The following is a 22,965-nucleotide window of genomic DNA, read 5'->3' on the forward strand; positions in this document are numbered from 1 at the left end:
GCAGGGAAGAAAAACCACAAAATTCTTCTGTAAAGGTGCTGCTTCTGTAGATATAATTGGGTCTGAGACCTTCATGTGCTCAGCCCCCATTACTGTTAAACCTGAGGGATGCTGCTCGAGCAGTGATGCATTTACATAATCTTTTTCTCTCCTGTCAAACTGTCACCAAGGAAGTGATGGAGTACTGAAGAAGTCTGGACAAGTGTCACTAAAATATCTAGCAAATAGGAGATAAAAAATATAATTGTCCAATTTAAGGCTCAAGAACATACTGAAATTTAAGAAGCTGACGCAGCTCCTGTAGTTTAAAGCAAAATATTTTCCTGGTAAATGAAAATGCTATAAAGGAATGAAAACATGGCACAGCCTCATCCAGAAGCTTAAAGATTATTTAAGTTACTTTGTTCAGATTAAAGCCTCATCTAGAAAACTGTACAAAGTCTTAGTTATTGTATATTATATAGTAATACCTAAACAATTTAGTAATTTCAGTAACAATGTAACATTCCTGACATCTTTTAATAGCAATGAGAAGATTATTAAAGGACTGCTTCTTATGCATTCTAAGTTCATCCAACTGATTGGGGTATTATTACTTTTTGTAGCTACCTTACTTCCAGAGGACAACAGTGTTACAGACAGTGGCTCCTCATGGTTAGGTTCCTCATGTTCAGAATAAGCTGTTTTTCACATACCTTGTAAATAACAACTGCTTGCATTACGATATTTTTTGTTACGCAATTGCTCTACCAATTAGTTTTGTATTAGAAGTTCTAGCATACATGGATCCTATGCTTGAGCCTTAGGGGAAAAAATAAATCATTGCTGAAATGCCCAGCAACGTTGGGATTGGGGTCTTACCTTTTCTCTGGAAGGGCTCTTCCTCATATTGACAGTCCACAGTGAGAAGCAATTGCTGATCTATCCAGACACTGTTTTGTGTGAATCAAACATCCTTCCTCCTCAGTAATATAATCAAGTTGAAATTATTAACCTGAGAAAAGATCTGCTGTATAATCAAACCTTATTCTATAATCATGTTACATTATTTGTTTCTTCTGTAAATTATACTGTATAAATAAATGTGAGTTTTTACTTTAGCAAACAGTAATAATGCTGCATTGCTACCTCTGTTGAGGAATGCAGTGTAAGGGAACAACATACTGAGCCTTAAGGATGCAACAACATCTACCACAGTCACTCATTTGCATGTCTCTGGAGAGACTCTCTGGTATCATAAAATATACTTAATACTGATCTTCTCCCAAGACTAAGACTGAGAATTTTCTGTGTATATATATCTTTATATATATATATAGGAAATGAACACGCACACATTCAGTTTTATAATGTTAAGAAATTTAATTGTTTTTTAAAAAGTATTGCTATTGGCTAGTTCTATAAGAATTTTTTTGTGGGTTTTTTGGTTTTTTTTGTTTGTTTGTTTTAAACATGTACAGTACTCTAAATCTTATATTGCACAGCACCAGAAGAGATGCACCTGCACTGGTGGATTTCTGAAGATATTAAAAATCCTCTGAGCTTTCACAGAGAAAAAAGGCACAAACCATCCAGGAGGCGAATGTTGTAATAGAGTTTGAGGAAAAAGGCCACATGCAAAGGAAAGTGCAAGAGCATCTATTCCCAAGTACAATAAGCCATATGCATGTTCAGGCTTCAAGTGGATTACACTTCATAGTATTAAACTTAGTAGTATATTTATAGTATTTCTAACTCACAACTGATTACAGCCAGGTGTAGGGCATGTTTTGCCCTGTCATTCTAGTGAAAATGGAATGCACTGACATTGGAAAAGAAAGTAATAGAGAAAACTTACACTTAAACAGTAACAAAAAAACCAGAATGGTTAAAATGCAAAGCGACATATAGTTCATTATGAGTCCAGAAGCCTTTCCTATTAGTTCAGTTCAACTCTAGTAGCCACTGTTGTTGCTCCTTGTAGGTTCCGAGCTATACAAATATAGTTTCCAGCATCTCTGGCTTCAAAATCCTCAATAATGAGAGCACTCTTTGAGATTCTTGTGGTGTGTCCAGTCCCTCTGTTTATCAGTCTCCAAAAGCTTTGGATGATCACAGGCCTCTCCAGCTGTTTAAAGAGGAAAAAAAATAGAACAGCATCACTAAATACGCTTGCTTTATCAAATTCTCAGGCAAGAAGTCAAATAGTCAAAGTAGCTTTGAATCACATTTTGTAACTAATTGCTCTTCCTCTAGTTTCAGAAACGCTGTATGAAATAACAAATAAACAATAACAATTCACAGCTGCTTCTGCATTAGTTCTCATGCTATGCTTTCCAGAAGACCTGTATACAACTTCAAAGCCAAAAATATGTATGAGGATACTTGGAAATATGCTTCAAAAATATTTTTTCTTCTGTTCACAACAGGTTATTTCTTCTACGTGTGAATTCCTTTTTGGACTCTTTATCTTACCTTTGCATTTGCAAAGGACTAGAGAAAAGCAGCTGGCCTAAAGAGCCACTAAAGCCATCTCTTTCCCTGCAGCCTCCATCATGCATGCCAGCAGGTTTATCCATGCTAGCTTGTCCTCCGCTAATACCATGGATAAAACTAGTAAGAAAAAGCCTTCAGCTTGGAAACAACTTCCTTGCGCTCGACGAAATAGGCAAATTAGCCATTTATCAAGATGGATCTACAAGGTTTAAGCTAATAGCAGCAAATGGTAAGTTAAACACTCATCTAGAGCCAAAGCTACAATCTTGAGCTTGCAAAATGACCAGTACAGGAAGAGCTGCTGGTCTTGGTGAAGCGTAGGGATGGGTCACAACGCAGGCAGGCTTTGCCTGGTCTTTGGCAGATGTTTACAGCTAGCAATGACTACCATATATATATATAGTGGTTTTATTTAATATATATTTATATATATATAAAAATTAACCTATATATAAACACTATTTAGCAAAGCACTAGCCTCCTGTTCCCAGTCTGAAAATCAAGTACTGCCTGCAACCAAGTACTGCTGCACACTGAAATTCAAGCCTGAGATAGTTCTTGAATATAGCAAGGGGAACTTCCCTGACTGTATGAAAAGTGAAGGTAAATGCCATGCAAGGCAGATTCTATTTGCCTGGCTGGGCTGCCATTGGCCCAGTTTTTCCTCAAACTAATTGCATTCTGCTTTGAAGACAGTTTCAGGGAAGCATGTGAAGGAGTGGATCGGTATGTGTTCCCAGCAGGCAAATGCAGTCACCAGGGAGGGGCAAGAGAAAAACATATCTGAGGGGAAAAGTACGAGGGAGAGGTACGGGGATGAGATGAGATGCAGTAACTGATCGGTTATTTACTGCAGGAATTTCTCTCTTAAAAACAGAGGGATGGAACTGAGAAACTTTCTCAAAGTATTTCTTCTGTGCTATGTAAGTACTGCCTTACTAAGTAAAGTCTGCAACAAGCACAAAGTGCTGCTCTTCTGCCAACAAAATGAATGGGGCAGAAACCCAAGCAAGACTCCCCCATCCCCCCCCATACCCAGGCACAGCTGGAGCTGTTCCAAGCAGTGAATCAGCACACAGCCCTGCTCCAGGCTGCATGGCAAATGCAAGCCATGGGCCAAACTCTGTCTCTCAACCCCTGTACGTGGGTACAGGGAGAAGTTGCAGTCCTCTACTCATAGCATATGTGCCCTGCACTGTGGGCATGGTATCTATAGCAAATAAGGGAGATAATTTGCATGTTTAGCTGTCTGCACTGAAGCAGGGCTGGAAAGGCATTGCTGCAGTGTGTGCCAGCTCTGCATCGTGTTCTGTAGGACCACTGGGCCAGGACCAGCCAGCAACCACATCTGGGCAGCCATTCAACTGAGAAAGATGCGAAAGCAGCAAGGGGTACACACTGACAAGGTACAGAGTTTTAGGAGGCCAGGCTGAGCCTCTAATTCCTTCAACTGTTTGTACTCAGTAATTACTCTCAGTTACCAAAGATGTAGAACTGGGTTCATATAGCCAGTTACTATGGTCTAATATACAGAAGTCAAGAGAAGTTGACAAGAAAAAAAAAAAAAATCAGCCGACAAAGCTCACATGAGCAGCAGGGGCATTTCTTCTCTTCCCTGTCTGAGAGAGTAAATTGTTATGAAGACTCTCAGAAATAAAGCTCCCTCCCCGAAGGCCACAAACACTGCAATCTGTTGCTACATTTTGCTCAAAATAATGCCAGAGGCTGAATAAAGAGAATGACAATGGGTGTTTAGCTAAAAATAAACAAAAAACCACACAAAACTATTGTTCATCATTTCCCTGGAGTCTTCAGTTTTCCCCTGCACTTTACTTTTCACTCCACCAGCAGCTGCAAGTTTCTCTAGTTATTTAGATGCCTGCTTCTTTCCTTCCCAACTTCAAATGGACTCCAGATACAGGAACTCTTCTGCCAAACTCCTCCTACATTCCACCTCACACTTGCTCTCCCGATCACCCAATGCATGCTCCTAGTTCCAAGCCTCTCACCAAGGGCAGTTGTGGCTGCCCTCATTTAAAGGAAAGGACTAGACAGGGAGTGTAGATTTTTAACTGCTCGAATCCTCTAAAAACCAAACTAATACCTAAGCAAGGACTAGAAAACTGGTTCTACGTGCCCAGTGTCCTCACCAACTGTTCCAACCCCTTTTGTGCACACTTGAGCTCTCACCACTTTTTTCCCCTGAAAAGGTATACACCTTTCCCTGGTGGAGGGAATGCTACAGCCTCTACCCTGCCAGCTACAGCAGTCTTCTAGGGTTCAGATTTGAATTTTTCCTGAAGCACTGGGCTCCAACCACTCACTTAAGCAGTTACCAGGGACACCAGCGCTGATACTAAGGCCTCATTAAAAAGTTCTGTATCATTTCTTGACAACATAGCACCAGGAGGGCAAGCAAATGGAGTACGCTGTGATCCCTCAGCTCCTACAAGATCCTTTTCCTCTGGTTAAAGATTTCCATCTTCCAGCAATCCTTCTCTTGCTCCTAGCCTGCTTAGGATAAACGGCAGCAGAGACGAGTCTGAACAGAAGCAGTTCTCTGAGCTTCTGGATGTGGGCAACTACTCAGCCAAAAGATTCTGGGCTGTGATGATTCATATGCCCAAGCCATGGATCAACTGCAGAGGCATCACCAAGGCGTTGCAGCTTGCCCTAGCACCACTTCCTGACGCTGGCTGGGCTTTGACCAGACTTTTCTTTGCAAATGCTGCCAGAGACCAACTGTTTCAGGAACAAAAACCTGAGGGAGGGGTGAGCTCTGCTGAGCTTGACTTTTGCTAACATGGGTAGAGTTCTCAAGCTTCATTTCTGTGCTGCCTCTAGCTTCTCAGGGCTTTCCCTGAAAGGGAAAAAGGGCTGAAGTTTGAAAGGGATGCGCTGCCTCCTCCTGACAGCATGCCTGTGCTAGCAAGAGGCAGATATCACAAGTGGAAAGAACCTTCATTCCAAATCTAGACAGTGACTAGCACCTAAAAGTATTGCCTTTATGAAGAACAAAAAGCATTTCAGCCAAGGTAGACATCTCTTACCTCTTGTCCTGGGTACTGCCAGATGAAGTTCACATCCACATCTGGCTCCCCAAGGACAGTGCAGACTACGTGGATACCATCGCTGACTTTGGCTCTACTGGGTGATGCCACAATTGTGGCCGAGGGTGGGCCCTTGGGGACTGACAGGAGAACAGCGTTAGGAAACAGGAAATCACTTTCTGACATGAAATTACTGATAAAACATAGTCAAGAGGCAAGCTCTGCATCAGTTTGCCTAATGAAACAGGTAAGTGACCTACACCTGCAGCTTTCCACCCTACACCGGAAAACTGCTGGAGCTCATCCCAACAAAATTTTTATCACATACAGTTTTGATGAATGTTTCAAAATTCAGTGACTACTTCACTCATTTTTACAAATCCAGTTTTCAAAACTTGTTTTCTAAGCAAAGCCAGCAGAAGAAACAGGAGTTAATGTAAGAATATAGGAAACATCACCTTACCTTCCACATAGAGTAGGTGATACTTGATGGAAATCTGAGGAGCTCCCTGTGACTCTGCTTTGCAGTAGACAATGCCTTTATGATCAGAAGTAGGGTGCTGGTAGACAAAGCCCTTCTTTGCATCATAAATAATATTAATTCCATCTGTTTCAATTTCTTCTGCTGGAAATTCCCTGTGTAGAGTAACTTTTGCTGAAGGAGTAGTAACACGGCATGGGATGACAGCAGGTTTATCTGGGTTCAGGTACACAATCTCAAAATAACTGGGAGTAGGTACAAAAAGTTCCTCTTTATCTGTGCAAAAGAGATTATATAGTTAGGATAGTGTTTAGATCTTGTTTTAACAGCAGGAAGAGAAAACGGGCAACATCAAAAATGAACACAAAGCTTTTTACTTCAAATACACAAGAAAAAACACTTTTCTAATCTGAGAGTACTTACACACTTGCATTAAAAACATTAAATATAGAAGAAAATCAAAGTGGACTTTGCTGCAGTCAGACCTCTCAATCTTAAGAAAAACTTTAGAGTTCTTTTTCAGTAAATATCCACTCATTTGGATCTACTATTGTTCACTTGTCCATGTCTAAAGGGTACCATACACAAAAAAAACATGAAGTAAGATAAGCACTACTAGAAACAGATATTTGGAGCAGCTACAGCCTTTTAATACATATGATTTTAGGTAAAATGTTTGATTTACTGCTTTGCTAAGTAACTGAAATATTTAGTGCTTTTAGACAGACAGTTATAGGATATGTCCATAATTGGTATGCTCTTTACAAAGTTGAATTTCCTCTTTCTAGCTTAAGCATTTATCATAGTAACTTGACTGAGAAGTTTATTTCAGCCTTTTTGAAGGAATGTATCCTTGGAACATGAAGCACTTCTGGTAAATGGCTTCACTACAGCCCCATGGTCTTATTTAGCTCCAAAACCTATTGCAAACAATCCTATCTTAACATTTGGACTGGAATATTCCCTCGCTAAGAATGTGTTAGCTCTAATCACGCAGCAAAGGTTGCTTTACCACTCAGAAGTATTTCCATTAGAAGAACAAATTAACCACTTGATTTCCACTCTTTTGCACCAAGCAGCAGTAAACTACACACAGTTATCTGCTGTATGATGACCCTATCCCCGCTGTGTTGGGGCTACAGCAGGAGAGCACATCTATGTAGGGTGTTTTGCCTCTCAACATGCTACACAGGTGCTGGGGAGAAACTGTGTCTTCACCAAGATCAATGAGGCCAAGATTTTAAATTAGCTGCAGGTAACTGGAAATATACTGGGGGTGGGAAAGAGTACAGGGGTCACCTGAATGACATAACCAAACAAATCTTCTGCACAGTTATTTTCATGATACACTTTCAAAAGTTAAACATTCTTTGGATTCATTTTGTAGGAGGTTCTCAGCACGTGTCAGTATTTTCAAAAGGTATTTGATTCCATTGTATTATGCATTATCTCAGGTACGCATTTAGCATGATCCATAGGGAAAGTGGACTCACAAATCACACAAAGCAAGCAACTGTCTGCAAACATCACCAGCACTTTCTTCCTTAACATTTGCCTTAAAAAAAAAAAGGACTAAAACCGTGGGGAAAAACATCTCAACAGTGAAAGATTTGATATAGACTTATTCCTTACTAGCAAATATATTTACACAATATTATATATTAATAATCCCCAAAACAATTAATTACCTGTGAAGAAGATGTACGTTGAACCTGTTTTTGTCTCATCCTTCCTGCATTTGTTACCATTGCACAGCTGAAGCCAGCAGTTATATTCACCTGTGTCTGCTGCAGTGGAGTTTGTAAGGATCAGCTGACCATACTTGTCCAACTGCTTTATACTGGAGTGAAGAAAAACAAAAGGCAGAGACAAGCACAGGTGCATTTCCTTGCACATTTTTGTCAGATCATTTCTACTTTTGATTTTTTGTTTTATTCCTGCTCTGCAACAGGCCCATTTTTCTCCTGCAGAGTTGTGTTGCAGCTTCCCCCTTTGTTCCAGCGAAGACCTACACGTGAACAGTTTTTTTTTTTTTATTTCAACTCCACACATGAGCATTGGTAAGCTTTCATCAGATATAGTTAATTACTGAATTCATTCCAGAATCTGTTTTGAAAACGTGCTGTGATTGCCCTAGACAATGTGTTTATGTTGTTTCAGTTTGTCTAAATATATCCCAAATTTTCACACTCCAAGTCAAGCCATAGGAATCGCATTTCTTTCCTGATACCATTTACTTCAACTGCAGCATTGCTTCAGTAGTATACAAAAAAAAAATTACTTCACCACTGGTGGGCAGCAGCCACTTCAATGACAGTTTGTGCAATGATTTATGCCTTTTTCAGCAAGAACACTTTCCTGTCTTTAACACAGCAGTCCAGCTTTCCACTTGCACGCCCACCACGAAGACCTTCAACCTCAACTCATTTTGGTCTTGCCTCCTCCTCTGCCCGACTCCATCTCATTGCAATCCTGTCACCGTGTTTCCTCTTCATCCCTTAGCTACTTCAGAACATGGTGGAAGTACTGCTGGAAGTATGCTGGCAGTAGCATGAGGCAACTACATAAAACTCAGCCACTTTTTTCCTCCTTCTCCCAAATAAGTCTCTCACTGGATTGAAACTCGTGAATTAATTTGTATATACAGGTAATGGCTGTGTTTCTAAGGGTCCTAACTATGAAATTTAGTAGTCACAGTGTCACCTTGTTCTTATTTATTTCCATGTTTGCTTTCCTGTATCTTTCTTGCAGACAGGTAGTGTCAGAGTTTGTAGCACATGCTACACTGCAGTCTGATGGTCGGCAAAAGCATCAGTCCCACAGTGCTAGCGGTCTGTGGACCCTGTCAGGACAGACGTGTGGCAGCACTGATGCATTTCACTGCAGCCATGACCTGTAAAAATGTTATTTTAAACCACCTGTTTTTACATGGTAGCGTAGCCAAAACACAAAGGTTTCCTGCTCTCCTTTGCAAGACATTGAATTCTAGGGTCATTTTGGTTGTAATCAAGTCAAGAGAGATTTTTGCAGTTGTAGGCATTTAATAGCAAACTTCAGTGTTTTAGGCTGGGTCCAGACACAGCTTGCACAAATTCCCAGCAGCTCCTGTGCTCTTGCTAAACTGTGGGCTCTCTCTCTATTTACCATCCTCCTATTTCTTTTTGTTAATGCAGCAGTTATTTTTTTGAGGCAGACGCAGGACTTACTGAATCCTTTATTTTGGGGATTAGCAAGCTTTAAAGACGTTTTTCTCCTCCAAATCACCTCATTACTGTGTTACTGCAGCATTACTGCAGACATGCTTGGCTCTACCACGTGGACTAAGAGCTCTGTTTGGCTCACATCTCAATTATGAGCAGCCTCCTGCTAACTGCTCACATTCACTTAACCAAAGAGACTGCTGCTTTCAGCTACACACAGCTCCTGACATTTCCAGCTCCCTAGGTGCTCTGCTAGGAGACTGCACTCACAGCCGCTATGTGTTAGCCAAGGCTCGCATAACCCAATATTCAGCCTTCAGCCAAGGCCAGGAGCTTAGAATTAAAACACACCAAGTAAGCAACCCAAACAGGGCAAGAATAACCTTTCCCACCAAAGCCTTCAGGCTTTTTACACTCATCCATCACAGAGCAGTTTTGAGAGCTGCCTAAAGTAACAGGCAAAACATGCTTCTTACTTGCCAATGCACTTGTCCTACATGACCTCATCCGATTCCCATTTTTTGAATTACGGAAAAGTAACGTTTTCATTTTCAATATGTGCACCTTACATTACAAACACCTTAAGTTTTTGGATAACCATTTACAAATTCCTAATTGCACAAGAGATCCTGTTGTGTATCATACTCAAGAAGAAGAAAAGAGAAATCCAACGTGTGTCCTAGTCTCTATGATTTATTCAGATCCACAGTTCACATTTCATAAGCCACACGGGCACAACATGTTTTGCAAGCACTAACATCAACAATGCAGAGAACCCATTAGGCTAGAACATTTAGCCTCCAACCATTAATGCAGCTGCTGAACTATGGCTTGAAATCCCAACTGACAAAAAAGAAGAAAACAAGGTCAGAGTTAATTGATTATTGTACAGTGTGTTCTGCTTAACTGAGAACAAGCTATCCAGTAATCAATGGAAATAGCCCAGTGAAGTACTTGCACAAATATGCACTAACAAAACCTGGCAACTAAAAGAGTGGAAATGTTGAGGCTTGTGACATGGCCGTGCTACGCAGACATAACAGACTACATGAAGTAAGCTATAAATGGCAAATCATCAATTGATCTCTATTTCTAGGATAGCTTTCATTTCATTAGTATTTTAAATGAGAAATTTTTCTCAAAAGTCAAAGTTTTGCTATGCTTTACATACCACAAAGAAAAAATTTTGTACAGAAACACTTTGAGACTGTTCAAAGACAATAAAAAACATCCTTCAAAATCCTTTTCCATACCTTCACCTTATTAAGCTTTAGTTATTTTAAGTTCAAAAGACCTTTGCCAGAAAAGCTGTGCCAAGTTTAGAAGCCAGAAAAAGCTAAAGGAAACAAAATATAGTATGCATCGCCTCACTTCAGAGCATCTAGCAAACTCCTCTCAAGCAGCTGCACTGGTACTGCCACAATGGAACTAAGACACACGGAGAGGGACAGAACATCCCTACTGCTTAAGGCAAGAAGAAAAGCCTGCCAGCTTACAGACTTCATAGTACATGGAACTGAGCGACATTCAGTTAGACACGTGCACAGATAACAAACCACTTAACCAGCAAGAGCCGGTCTTAATTTACAGCAGCCCAGTTCTGTCTTGTACAACACATGGTTTCCTCAATACCTATAAAAGCGCTCCTGCCAGTGTACCCATATGCACGCAATGCACACCCGCCTCTGCCCCAGCTTCTTCCACTGCAGCAGTTCCATTTCACAAAGATTTACACATCAGATGAAATTCTGATAAATACAGCCATGTTTTGAGATGGGAGAGGCCCATGCTCTAGTCAGGCGCAGCACAGACTGAAGCCAAACCATCTTCATCTAGAAAACCTTTTTGCGCTCAAACACAAGAAAGTGAAAATGTGCTTGCCCTTCTTTTTCTTTATCCCTTTCTGGTTTTGATCCTTCTCACACACCGTAGGTGCAGTTTCTGGGTGGGCCTGCAGTCACTGATCTGCTACGTACCGCCGTACAGCACTGCGGCCATCCCATTTTGGCTGCACTGCTCAGCTGGCAAACAAAACTTCCAGACATGAGGATGTATTCATGCTGCACAGGGTAGGACAGCACTACAGCTAAGAAGCCAGTTCTGAAGCAATCCGGTGGATGCCCCCAACTTACCAGACAGATTTACACAATTTAGCTTTCTCCCCAGAGCTGCATTGCTTGCTACAGTCTCCAAAGCAAAGTCTTAGCGTGCATCCTCCACGTAGGATAGGAAAGAGAAGATTCCTGCTCAAGATAAAAACAGCCAGAGAGTCCTCCTCCTACTTCCCCTCAGCTTCTTCCCCAAACAAGACCCACGTGGTAATTTGAGGACATGTCAGCAGCTACAGACCTATTAAAAACTCACTCTCCAGTAGTGCCAAACAAAACCACTTTATCTACAAAGTTGTAAAGCATACATGCAAAAAGAAACTCAAAGAAACCACAGCCATGGGTATTGCAGAAATGGCTTTTGTAAATATAACCTCCTTCTTCTTAGAAAAGCCACTGCTCTCCAAGCTGCTGTCTTTTACTTTCCATACGGATGAGATAAAGACACGATCAGCATGGCACGGAGGAAAACGCGTGGCTTTTATCCCTACCTCTTCTTGTAACCATCCACAGGGAAGAGATTACCTGGATGCTAAATTTAAGTAGCTGCAAACCAAAATACCCTCCTTCTCCCAAAGCAGCAGACCTCAGCACCTTCAGCATCAGTGGCTGCCCAGGCCTCTGGCCAAATGAGATGCACACACCATCACCACTGTGGACCTTACAGGTTACTTCTGCCTCACAGAGAGGAAGGTCTAAGTTCCTCTTGAAAGATGATAACCCTGTTAATGATGCTTTCTACTGCCATGTCACTTAAAACATTGCCAGCTGAGCTAATTAAATAGGGACTTACGATATTTTCAGTTATGTTCAATGAAAGCTCTCAAAAGCCAAGGAATGCAAATTCTATAAAGCAAACTGTTTTGCACACATCTGTTAGCACTCCAGCAAACACCCTAAGATAACAAAGATATCATAAAAACATGATGAAAATGTAACTGCACAAGATTTGGTTGTCAGTGTCTCCATAAATTATTCCCATTCAGTAAGTCTGAAGCATGCTACTTAATCCATGTCTTCAGTTTTTCTAGTTAATTATAGGGTCTCCTGCTTATAACTAAAATAGTTGATACAATTTAACTGTCTTACTGCCTCAGTAATTTATTTAAAAATATTTTAATATGTTAGGCTTCCTTTTAAGGATCTATATTTCTAAAATAAAATACTTAAGCAAGTTACACGCATCCAGCCAAGAAGTTATATAGCATTTATTACTATGAAATTATTTACTTTTGTTTTACTATTACACAATAATAAGTACTGTGAACTTGAATGAGAACAGAGAGGTAAAGAATTCCAAACTACTTCAAACCACAAAGCAGCAAGTTATAGAACTAGAAAACATGTACCTTTTACCCAAAACCTTCCTTAATTCTTTTATCCCATTACCATGGCTAGAGTAGTACAAGAGAAGAACAGGTAGTCAAAGAAGTAATGAAGCAACATTCAGAGTCCTCTCTAAGAATTGGGAATACTTCTTGCCTTCTTCAATGCCAGATGTTAACACTGAGACCTGAAAGTCTATAGGGCCACACATGCAGCCCATATGTGCACCTTCTAAGGGTGAGATAGACTTATAAGCGGGAACCACCACTACCACATGCGTGGCTCTCCCTTTCAGTACGATTTTGCACATTCCTTTTTGGCCTGCTAAATGCCAGGCCCGTACTGCAGCTGACGCGTGCCACCTACTGGAGGAATTTCACAGAATGGCTTAGGTTGGAGGCCTTACAGATCATCCAGTTCCACCCCACTGCCGTGGGTAGGGCTGCCCCCCACCAGCTCAGGCTGCCCAGAGCCCCATCCAACCTGGCCTTGAGTGCCTCCAGGGACAGGGCACCCACAGTTCCCTGGGCAGCCCGTGCCACTGCCTCGCCACTGAGTAAAAAAAATTCCTTCCTGTCAGGAAACAGCAAATACACAATCAAGAGGATGATCAGCTCATGAATTTCAAAAGGACGTTACAGATGACAGGGTATACCTGTCAATTTTCAACCTTATTCTTTGAAAAGAGAAGTGGAAAGTAATTAACTGTGACTTTAAGGTAGTCACGATTGTAAGGAAGGGGAACATGTCACAGAGATTCAGATAACCTTGGCTGTTTACAAAGAGCCCACAAACTTTTACTTAATTTAGGAACGAAAGGACAATAGGACTTGCTCATACTAATACCTCTGCTCTTACCTAATAATGTAAGAAAGTCTCTTTACAGCTCCTAGGGCATTATTCACAGTGCTCCTCAGTATCTCAACTACTTGTCCTTTGAAGATACCTAAGCATAATCTCCATAAAACAAGCATGGAAAACAACCTCTCCTCCTGGCAAAATAAGTGCTAGTGGCAGACATCCCTGAACTCCTTTATGTGTCCTTCCTCTTTCAAATTGAGAAAGAGACTATTACATTCAATCTACACTTAGCTATGTGTGTACTACGCTCAAGAACTGGGAAGGCCAACAAACATATGGTTTGGGGGACGTTTAGATCAACGGGACACTCGCCTGGTGGGGCAGAGAGAGGGAGAAAGTCTTTAGATTCTACTCCTACTCTCACAACTGTTTATGCAGTATCCATTAAGATGCCACTAGACAAAAGAGAAAGCCTTCCTAAACCCAAGGTGACTATCTGTCCTCAGCATTAAGCTCTGCTGCACTTCTGCATCGTGAATGTTGCAATTCCCTCTGCACTCAAGCACAAGTTTGATAGAAGAGGGAAAGACAAACCTCACTTGCTCCTTAGAGTAGTGTTTGGTATATTTTTTGTTTTCCAAGCTGAGAGACATGGGTTTTCAACTCTTCAGGAAATTAATCTTTTTGTCTCAGCTGATATCTACATTAGCAACAGCCCAACAGCATCAGGTCTCTGCAGAGCATTAGAATTGGCAGTCAGTACCCAACACCCACCCTCACACATGTTGAGGGTTCTAACTTCAGCCTTGCTCTTCTGTGGTTCTCTGTTAGTGGCTGGAACACACCGGTGTCCCCCTCTACCACGTCTTCCATTTCAGATTCAACTGAAGGAAATCCAGTTCGCATGCAACAAGACTATTCTACAGTGTACATCACAGGGCAGTAACAGGAGGACTGAAAGATGCTCATCCTTTGTTACAGACAAGTAACCACTGAGTGAAACACCTTAACTGTAAACATTTGTAAGTTTTTTTTTTTCCCCCCTCCCCAAAATACGGAAAATAGCTTACCTGAGTCTGGAGTCTTTAAAAGTGTCCAAGTATGAAGGATAGCTCCAAGTCACATTACTCCCCTTACATCGCAGTTCTATGCTTTGTCCTGCAGACAGGCTTAAAGTGGCAGTTAGTTTCTGGAAACGGCCTTTATCCATCACCTGCATCAGTATGGACTGGGACTTGGAGGAGGAGTCAACAGGTTCCCTTTCCTTCATTTTTGGGCCTTTGGGTTTTACTTTTTTGTTGATAGGCTTGATTTTGTTTTCCCCTGGTTCTTTCGGACGCTTACTTTTTGCAGACTGTCCAATAACTGGTAAAATAAAGAAAAGGCAGCCATCTTACCAATTAGAAAAAAAGTCTTCTTGCAAAGCAATTTTTTCTTTATTATTACAGAGAATAACAAATATTCTGTTCTTCCTACAAAGGATTCAGAAAAAATGTGAAAGAGTTAATTCCCATAAGTTTTTGAAGTCTCTGACATGACTCATTTCCCTGGACAGAAAAAAAAAAAAAAAAAGAGTTTTCAACAACATGTGGAAAATCTATACTTAAGGTCACATAAACAGGCAAATATGTAAGGCATGAGAACTTCACAGATGGGAAGGGAAAGGAATACAGTACTTTTCTCTCCAGTTGCTTTTGTCATTGCTACCTCATATCACTGCCATTTACTGTGCAACGTTACACAAGTGCCCTGTCTTCATACATATGTTACACACCCACCAGTCCCGTATAACCTTTTAATACACCATGCTGCCATAAGAGAGACGTGGAAAAAAACTGGGAACCTAATGGTGATTTTTACAATGCTAGTAACAATGCAGTTTTTTTTGTTTCCTCTTATGCTAAGTATTGTGAAAATACAAATAGCATTTAAGTCACCTGAAAGTAGTATTTAATTCATCACATCTCTGTAATGGCCATTTACCTTTACTGAGCAGATGGAAACAGAAGCAGAAGAGATTCCATTACCTGCCAAAGGTAACAGCAGCCTTTTAAAACAAAGCAAAGGAAATGGAAAGAAAAAGTGAGCTATCACTTATTTTTTAAAGTATATTTTTTAACAGGGATTTCAGCTGTCTCCAGGCTGAAAATTTATGGTGAGTGAAAATCATCTTCTCAAACCAATGAATTCTGGAACCCCTCAAATCAGCTGAAGTGTTGCAGCAAAGCTAACCAATGACTAAACAGCAAATAAAAATTCCTCTTGTCACGTTCAAGTCCTTCCACAAAGCACTTCTGCAAAATGTTTCTGAGAGGAAAGCAAGAAAAACCAACTTAAATACGTAACAACAGAATTGCATCTCTCAGGGTCTCAACTGGGTGCTGGGCAGAGGAGAGCCAGTACCACTTCTCAGAGGACCATTTACTGCTATACATGCACATTTGAGTGAATAAATATTTCCTAAGCATGCACAACTCCACTTTCACCTCTTTGGCCTTCAAGTCTCTATGCTCTGTTTCTAAGCCCATGTACTGACATTAACCGTTCTGGAAAAGCATGAGCTCACCAAGCGATCCCAAGTGTTCCTGTCCAGCAGGATCTGAGATGCATGCTGCAGCTGCTTAAAAGGTGCACTTATTACCCAGCAGTGCAGTGAGTGATCTCAGAGGCTCACCCACAGCTGTTACCTGTTCTCACCACGTGCCACATGCACATAAGTCTTAGAAAGAACAGAGAAAAAAGAAAAAAAGGTGGATAGAGCAGTCTTTAAAAATCACAGCCTTTAAAATAGCTAAGTAAACGAATAATGAAGACTTTTCATGCAGTAACTGACAGCAGGAAGCACAATCTTTTGTGAGATGAACCTTTGGACAGCAAAAACTCTACAAACTGTGCCTGACAGCTAATTCACACTGAATACAGTTTTCCCACATAAAGTACTCTGGCATTTTATCACACAAATCAAACAAAAAGCCCACTGTGGAATTAAAGCCAGCCTCACTGTATGCTGATTAGCATGGGTTACAGCTGGTACTGGCTGCACTTTCAGCAGCACCTGTGCCTTTGCAGCACTGCAGCATGCTTCAAACAAATCCCTTCTGGACTGGTAAGTCCTACTCCATTTAATTGTTCTTTGTATGGAACCCATGAAAAAACAGGTCAACTTCATCACCTTTGTGTAAGGGAAAGAAGGCAAAAGCAGGCTGCACGCTACATTCAAGATATGGTCACATCACTGATGTACAATTGGTGATGTCTTCATTCCTAGCTAAATGGCTCACTGCTTTTCAAAAAAGCAATTAAACCATTGGGAGCTGTCTTTCTCTAGAATAATGCAAAGTAACTTCAAAATCAACCTACAAAGTAACAATTTCTATGCAGTAATTCCTAAGCAGTAACACAATCTGCATACAGCACTAGAGTCACTCTTTTGTTTGTGTTTTCCAACACAAGATTTCAAGTCCCAGTCTTTTAGAATTTGGAGATCCTTTGGCAAGTCTTTACTGCCAGTTTTCTTTTTTTTAAGCGAATTTATAAACACGTTGAAAAGCACGTGCTTTGTTTATTTGCTCCAAAGCAACTTTCTTGGCACATTAATAAGAGATGTCCTCTAATGACTCCTCCACAGAGAAAGATTCTGCCTCAGAGATGCTATTCCAGCGCTCAGTAAGATACTGCAGTTTGTGTTTATTACATCACCATTTTCCAGAAAAACCTCCCCAGAGAACATGGATGCATGCCGACAATTAGGTGTGTAATTTACAGCTTTAGTTTCTGTAGGGGTTCTTTCTTCTTGCCTGCTCCTATGGGCCTCACAAAGCTCATGGCTGTCTCTTCCTGCCCCACTCCAGCACATCAGGAGAAGAACAGGATTTATGGTTGCTTTTTATCCCTTTTGCAAGCTGTTCCTCAAACTTCTTGTTTGCCCTATTCTGGTTTTTATATTTAACTCAGATGTGAGTTAAGAAGCCTCCTCATTTTATGTAATTCCCCTTCTCAAATTAAATGCAACAGTTCACTCTTTGGCTTTTATCACTCCTGCAAGAACATTAAAACTACAGTCTGGCTGCCCTAAAGCAACATCTGCATCCAATCGTGAGCACCGCTCAGGCACTGCTCAGTCAGGAGCTGCTGCTCTTCTTCAACAGCTGCCCTAACAACCCACCACTTGTGGCATCTGGTCAATCACACTCAGCGTCACACCCCAATGCACGTGAGCCAGCCTGCATCAGTCACTAACTCTTGTGCTGCTATCCACGGTCCTTGCTGCTCCATTTCCCCTAACAATCAGCCATACCCTTTGCCACACCACACTGTTTTCCCTTCACACTGCTGCTATCTTGGTTCAGATTGCTTTTACTGACAGTGCTCACCAGGCACCAAATTTGGGACAGCATTCTTCAAAACAAGCTGCCACTTTTCCCTAAGGGCAAGCTCCTTCCTCTTCCCTGTACAATTTGTGCCCTGGCATTCAAAGCCCAGACAAGCATTCCCATTCCAAGCCATCCATTCCATTTCCCCACTGTACTTCTGAAAACACACAAGCTTTGGTTCTGTCGCCTTATTTTAACCCTAATGAAATCAGATTATTTGTCAACATGCCATTGCCATGCTGTTCTGCCAACCTCAATCCCTACACACGTTTGATGACACACAGTCCTCACAACATCACCCCAGAGAAATGCAGTCCTCTTCCACACCTGACGCTGCTGCTACGAAACTGTTAAAGGCTTGCCTATGAGAGCGTTCCAATTCTGAGTGCCAGAAGCCTGGTTTTAATTTTCTTTAGATGAAGTTTTTCCTTCCCACACAAGCTCCCTCTGTTCGACATGTTTAGGCTCACTGGGAACTAGAGAAACACTTTCCTCCTATTCCACTCTCCCTAGTACATTGAGACTCTGCCTTTCTGACCTGGCATTTCCCCACAGGTGACAGCCAGGCATTTCAGGAAGCACCATCATCACTGTGGTTTTTGTCTTCCTATGCTGAAGCTTCGCCTCTCTTCTACACCTCCCTGAGACATGAGCTTCCACGCAAGCCATTGCCATGCTCCTCCCCAGCTCTCTTTTGGAATCTGCCCCGATATCCACTGACGCCACCACTTCCAGCACCTCACAATCCATCCCCTCTCATTGCTGGGCCAAATCTCAGTGTGACCTTTAACCGCATTAACTAGTACGGTAGTCTGTCACCTAAGGTACAGGGAACAGGCTACCAAAGTCATCTGGAAACAAAGAAGCCACCACACAGCCCTCCATTCACGCACCCAAACTACCCGACTTTCCCAGGGAAGGAACAAACTCAACTAGTCCATTTACACAGATATGAGAATATGCCACATTTGGGGTACTCCGCCCTCTCACTAGACTTAGGCCCAAGTAAGCAAAGGTACTTCTTATTTAAAAAACAAAATTAAGGAAAAAAAAAAGACTTAGCAGAAAAACACCAGGAACATTCCTCCTTTCTACCTCTGATCTGCTCCAAGTAGCAAATCCCAGATGCACTGCATCCATTTCCTCTGCAGCGGTACGCTCCAGATCCCTAGCTAACCCTTCAGGCCCACGCAGGAGACAACACATCACTACATCACAGAAACATGCCACACTGCACTTCTTCTCCTGGCTCAAAGGATTTAGCTCACCCTATTCTTTAATGTTTCTCACACACTCGTTCTTGTAGACACCACACACAAAAGTTACCACACCATTATTAGTCACAGAATGCTAAAGTGCATCCAGTGTTGACCTGAGGCATTGCCTACATCCACACACACGCTCCACCAGCTTCACAGCTGCTTGGGTTACAGCTGGAGAATGCCCACAGCGGTCTTCAAGCATCCACTGAGAAACCCTGGAAGCAGAGCAATTGTGCTCCCCACCCACCAGACATACCCATTCCACAAGGCAGGTCCCATGCTACATCTTAGCAGCATCAGAGAGCTTTCAACTCGCATTACTACCAGTGAGTTCTTCCTTGAAGAAAACCAAGCAGCACGTTGTCACATAGAATAATCTTTAACCCCAAGACTAGGATGAGAGTTAGTCTTTGTGACCGTAATTAAGAGAACGGAACAGGCTGGACGCAGCTCTGCTTGTGACACTCTAGAGCAGGCACGTCCAACCTGCAGGCAGCATGCAGCCCGGCCCTGCCTGCCCCATACCAGCACAGAGGCATGCACCCATTGCTCAGCAACAACCAAACATCACTGCGCTATTAACACTGTCTGGGCTGAAACCAGGGTATGGGGTGGGTGCAGCGCTAGCTGGAGTTGCAGCAAATAAGCATATGCATTTTGATGCATTGGCTAAACACAGTCCTGTGAACAGAGCAAAATATGCAGCCGTGCTTTCCATTTCGATAACAGAGTTCGACAATAGGCATCAAGACTGAAATATTAAAAAAAAAAGATATATATACACATATGTTTGCAACTCCATTTTCAGTTGACATAAATACATTACCCGCACATTTTCAAACAGAATGTATAGGGTTGCAATCAGACATTCAACTCAAAAAATCTGACCATGTCTCTTTACTACGCTTCTGTAAGCCCCGTCTTACCAAAGATACCTCTCGCTTCACAGTCACGCCTTATTCATGTCACCATTTTTTGGCAGCATGTACATTTGTGAACAACTGCTTTCAAGGACGAAGCACAGGAAGAGTACAGTTTCATCAGAAAAATCCCTGACAAGCACCTTGAGAGCACACTTGCATCAAATCACACAAGTACATTAGTTTCACAAAATCAAGGCGAAATATCTCAATAGTTGTTTTGGTTGCTTTTTTTTGTTCCTTTTAATTAAAAAGATTTAAAAAATATATACATTACATACATTAAGCATATCATGTATTTTACACACAGCCCAAGATGATTCCTCTTCACTCAACATGGCCCAGGCAAGTCAAAGGGCTGGATACCAATGATCTACAGAAAAGTTGTCATCCAAATCAGCACCTGTACTGACAACACAGACAATCTAGAGGAACATATTTCACTGTTCATAAGCTACCATAAGCTAAGTCAGGAGTGCTATTCTGAAATCAGAATGCTTTTATTCAAGTTCCAATAAATTAAACATACCACGTTACTTACTCACACAGATGAGCCTCCTGATGGCACAGCAGGAAACACATAGCTGAACCTCACTATAAAGCAGATGAGCTAAGAAAACAAACTTGGAAAGTCTTCAGCCCAAGTTGCAACTAATTTCTCATTCTGGGTTTTTGTTGCCTATTTCTCAAATAGAAAACACTTTTCTTGAAGTGGCAACACACACCCACAGATCTTAAAGTCAGAATCCTCTTCCACACCACACTAGTACAGCAGCTCCTTGTCTGGAATGCAATTCCTTTACAAACACATGTTAAGAAAAACTATGCTGGAAAAGACTCCAGGAAGAACCTTCCTACCCCAGCCCGGTTGCTCTGGGAGTTTTGACTGTCTTGCAGGCCGGAGACTCTATAGCCTTCCCAGACAGCGCTTCACAGCTCTTGAGGTGAAGTATTTTTTTTATGTCCTTACAGTAATTTTTGCCCGTATCCCCTGGACCACTTGAGGGAGTTGCCTCTTTTCCTTTCCCCATGCACCTCAGAGCCCAGCCCTCTCCTCAGACCCCCAGGTTCACACAGCCTGCCCCAGGCCCTGACCTTGCTTCCAGAACCTTCCTTGACAACATACTGCAAACAGCAGCAGAAGGGGACAGTGCCTGTTTTCCCTCTCCATCACATCCCGCTGATCGCATAACGGCTGGCAGCTTCAGAAGAGGATAAGCCACTGGCCAGAGCCACATCATGAATTGTAGGGAATTATCTGAGTTCTCTTGATGTTAAAGTCTAAATAAGCCAAGGCTTGGTTAGGAGCTTCCTTCCCCAGCCAAAAGCTAACCCCTTCCCTGCCATGAACTCATTGCAACCTGATGCCTAGCTAAGAACAAAGTTTGGTCCTTCCTACCAAGAGACCGACTGCATACAAAACCCACAGAAATTAGAGTAATAATGAAAAAAGTAACCACTCCTCCGTGACAGAGGCGAAGCACCCCTCACTCCGTCCTCTACCACCAGCGCCAGACGGGACCCAACTCCCAGCTGCACCGAGAGCCCCTCGCGGGCTGCCGGGCGAACCCCGCTGCTCCCGGGCAGGGACAGGAGCTCTTCCCAACCGCGCGCAGACACGCCTCGGGGAGTGAGGTGGTATTCTTTCACTCTTAAGTGACATTATTGTTGTTATTAAATCGAGCACCAAGCTCAGCGCCAACCATCCTCAGGACAGGCGCAGGGACTCGAGCACCGGCTCCGAGCGACGTGTCTGAGAGACGAAGAGGCAGCGGAGGGGCAGAGAGCGGAGGGGCTGCGGCTGTTCTCGGCGGCACCTCCCGCCACCTCCACCCCAACTCCCTGCCCCGAACAAACCGCATCTCCTGTCAGCGGCGCCGGTTCGCGGGCAGCCAGCGGGATGCAGCCCGCCCGACCCCGCCACGCAGGACGGGAGCCCCCACACCCCGAGATGGCCGCCAGCCCCCGACATGGCGGGCGGGGCCGCGGAGCGCGAGGCGGGGGTCCAGGAGGGGCCCGCTGGTGGCAGCGCGGAGGAGGGTTGCGGCGGCTCACCGTGCGGCAGCGTCTCCTGCAGCAGCAGCAGGCTGAGCAGCACCCAGAGCCGCATGGCGAGAGCGACCGGGGCACCGGGCTGAGGCGGGGCAGGCGCGGCGGCGGCCCACGGCTGGGAGGAGTCCGACGGTGCAGGGAGCGAGGGCCTCGGCTCCGGGCTGCCCGCGGCGGGCGCGCCCCTCTCGGCTGCGCGGCAGGGGGGGGGGGGGGGGGTGGAAGTCTTCGCTGAGGGAGGGAGGGATGGAGAGCAGGTCGCGCGCAGGATAGCTCACCTCTACTGCCTACGGCTCGTGCCGGCTGCTCTTGGCCTGCAGCGTCTTAAACTTGGTGGGTCTCCGGGCACAGGTGGGAGCTGCGCAGCCTGCATCTCTGCCGCCTCACACGTGGCCCTGCAGGTGCGTGTCGGGCTCTGATCGATGTAGCTGAAGGGAGCAAAAGTACACTGTGAAGTCAGTTTCATTCCAGGCTGCTATAGCGAAGACATTCCCAAAAGCCTGCTTAGGAGAAGCTGCTTTATGGCAGGTATTGGTATCGCTAGCGTTATTTCCACTTTTCAACAACTACAATACCACCAAGTATTGGATTCTGAAAACATTATCGCTCTTTGCTTCAGAGAAAGTGAATCATGGAGATGATGGCTCAGAAAAGATGTGTAATATAAAATGTAAATATGCACAAGAAATGTTCACAGCCCCTCTTCTGATGAAGAGCGTTTGTTTTCTATCATACCGTCTGCAAAACTGCTGTAATTGCAATTCTTATGTGCCTCCTCAGCTCAAATTTCATTTCTCACACACAGGCCAGGTCAAAGATGTAATACTGACAGAGCCCCACATACTGGTACATACGGAGAAGTACGGTACTAACACTAGGAGATAGCAGTCCATCTGCATTCATTCCAGGACATGTTCAAG

At 43.1% G+C, this 22,965-nt stretch overlaps 1 protein-coding gene across 4 annotated transcripts; it reads right to left on the reverse strand.

The window, feature by feature from the left end:
• PDGFRL (platelet derived growth factor receptor like) lies at positions 1,437-22,237 on the reverse strand. 4 transcript variants are annotated; one of them, XM_021395231.1, is made up of 6 exons: positions 22,052-22,237; positions 14,512-14,806; positions 7,695-7,846; positions 5,989-6,282; positions 5,526-5,665; positions 1,437-2,107 (listed from the first exon to the last, which is right to left on the reverse strand). In XM_021395231.1, exons 1-6 carry the CDS (start codon positions 22,104-22,106, stop codon positions 1,919-1,921), a joined length of 1,125 nt encoding a protein of 374 aa, XP_021250906.1. In that variant the 5' UTR covers positions 22,107-22,237; the 3' UTR covers positions 1,437-1,918. The 4 variants fall into 4 exon arrangements, with proteins under 4 accessions (XP_021250906.1, XP_021250910.1, XP_021250907.1 ...); XM_021395235.1 differs by lacking the exon at positions 22,052-22,237 and adding an exon at positions 20,538-20,646; XM_021395232.1 differs by lacking the exon at positions 22,052-22,237 and adding an exon at positions 19,333-19,659.

This window comes from Numida meleagris, chromosome 4 (assembly GCF_002078875.1).
Source record: "Numida meleagris isolate 19003 breed g44 Domestic line chromosome 4, NumMel1.0, whole genome shotgun sequence".
NCBI classification, from domain to species: Eukaryota; Metazoa; Chordata; class Aves; order Galliformes; family Numididae; genus Numida; species Numida meleagris.

What these genes read in the sequence shown, in the direction of transcription:
- PDGFRL (XM_021395231.1), bottom strand. Translation starts at nt 22,106, where the DNA reads ATGCGGCTCTGGGTGCTGCTCAGCCTGCTGCTGCTGCAGGAGACGCTG. An exon ending in GCAGGAGACGCTGCCGCACG is followed by an intron (nt 14,807 to 22,051) that starts GTGAGCCGCCGC and finishes TTATTTTACCAG; the next exon opens with TTATTGGACAGTCTGCAAAA. An exon ending in TTTAAAGACTCCAGACTCAG is followed by an intron (nt 7,847 to 14,511) that starts GTAAGCTATTTT and finishes TCTTCACTCCAG; the next exon opens with TATAAAGCAGTTGGACAAGT.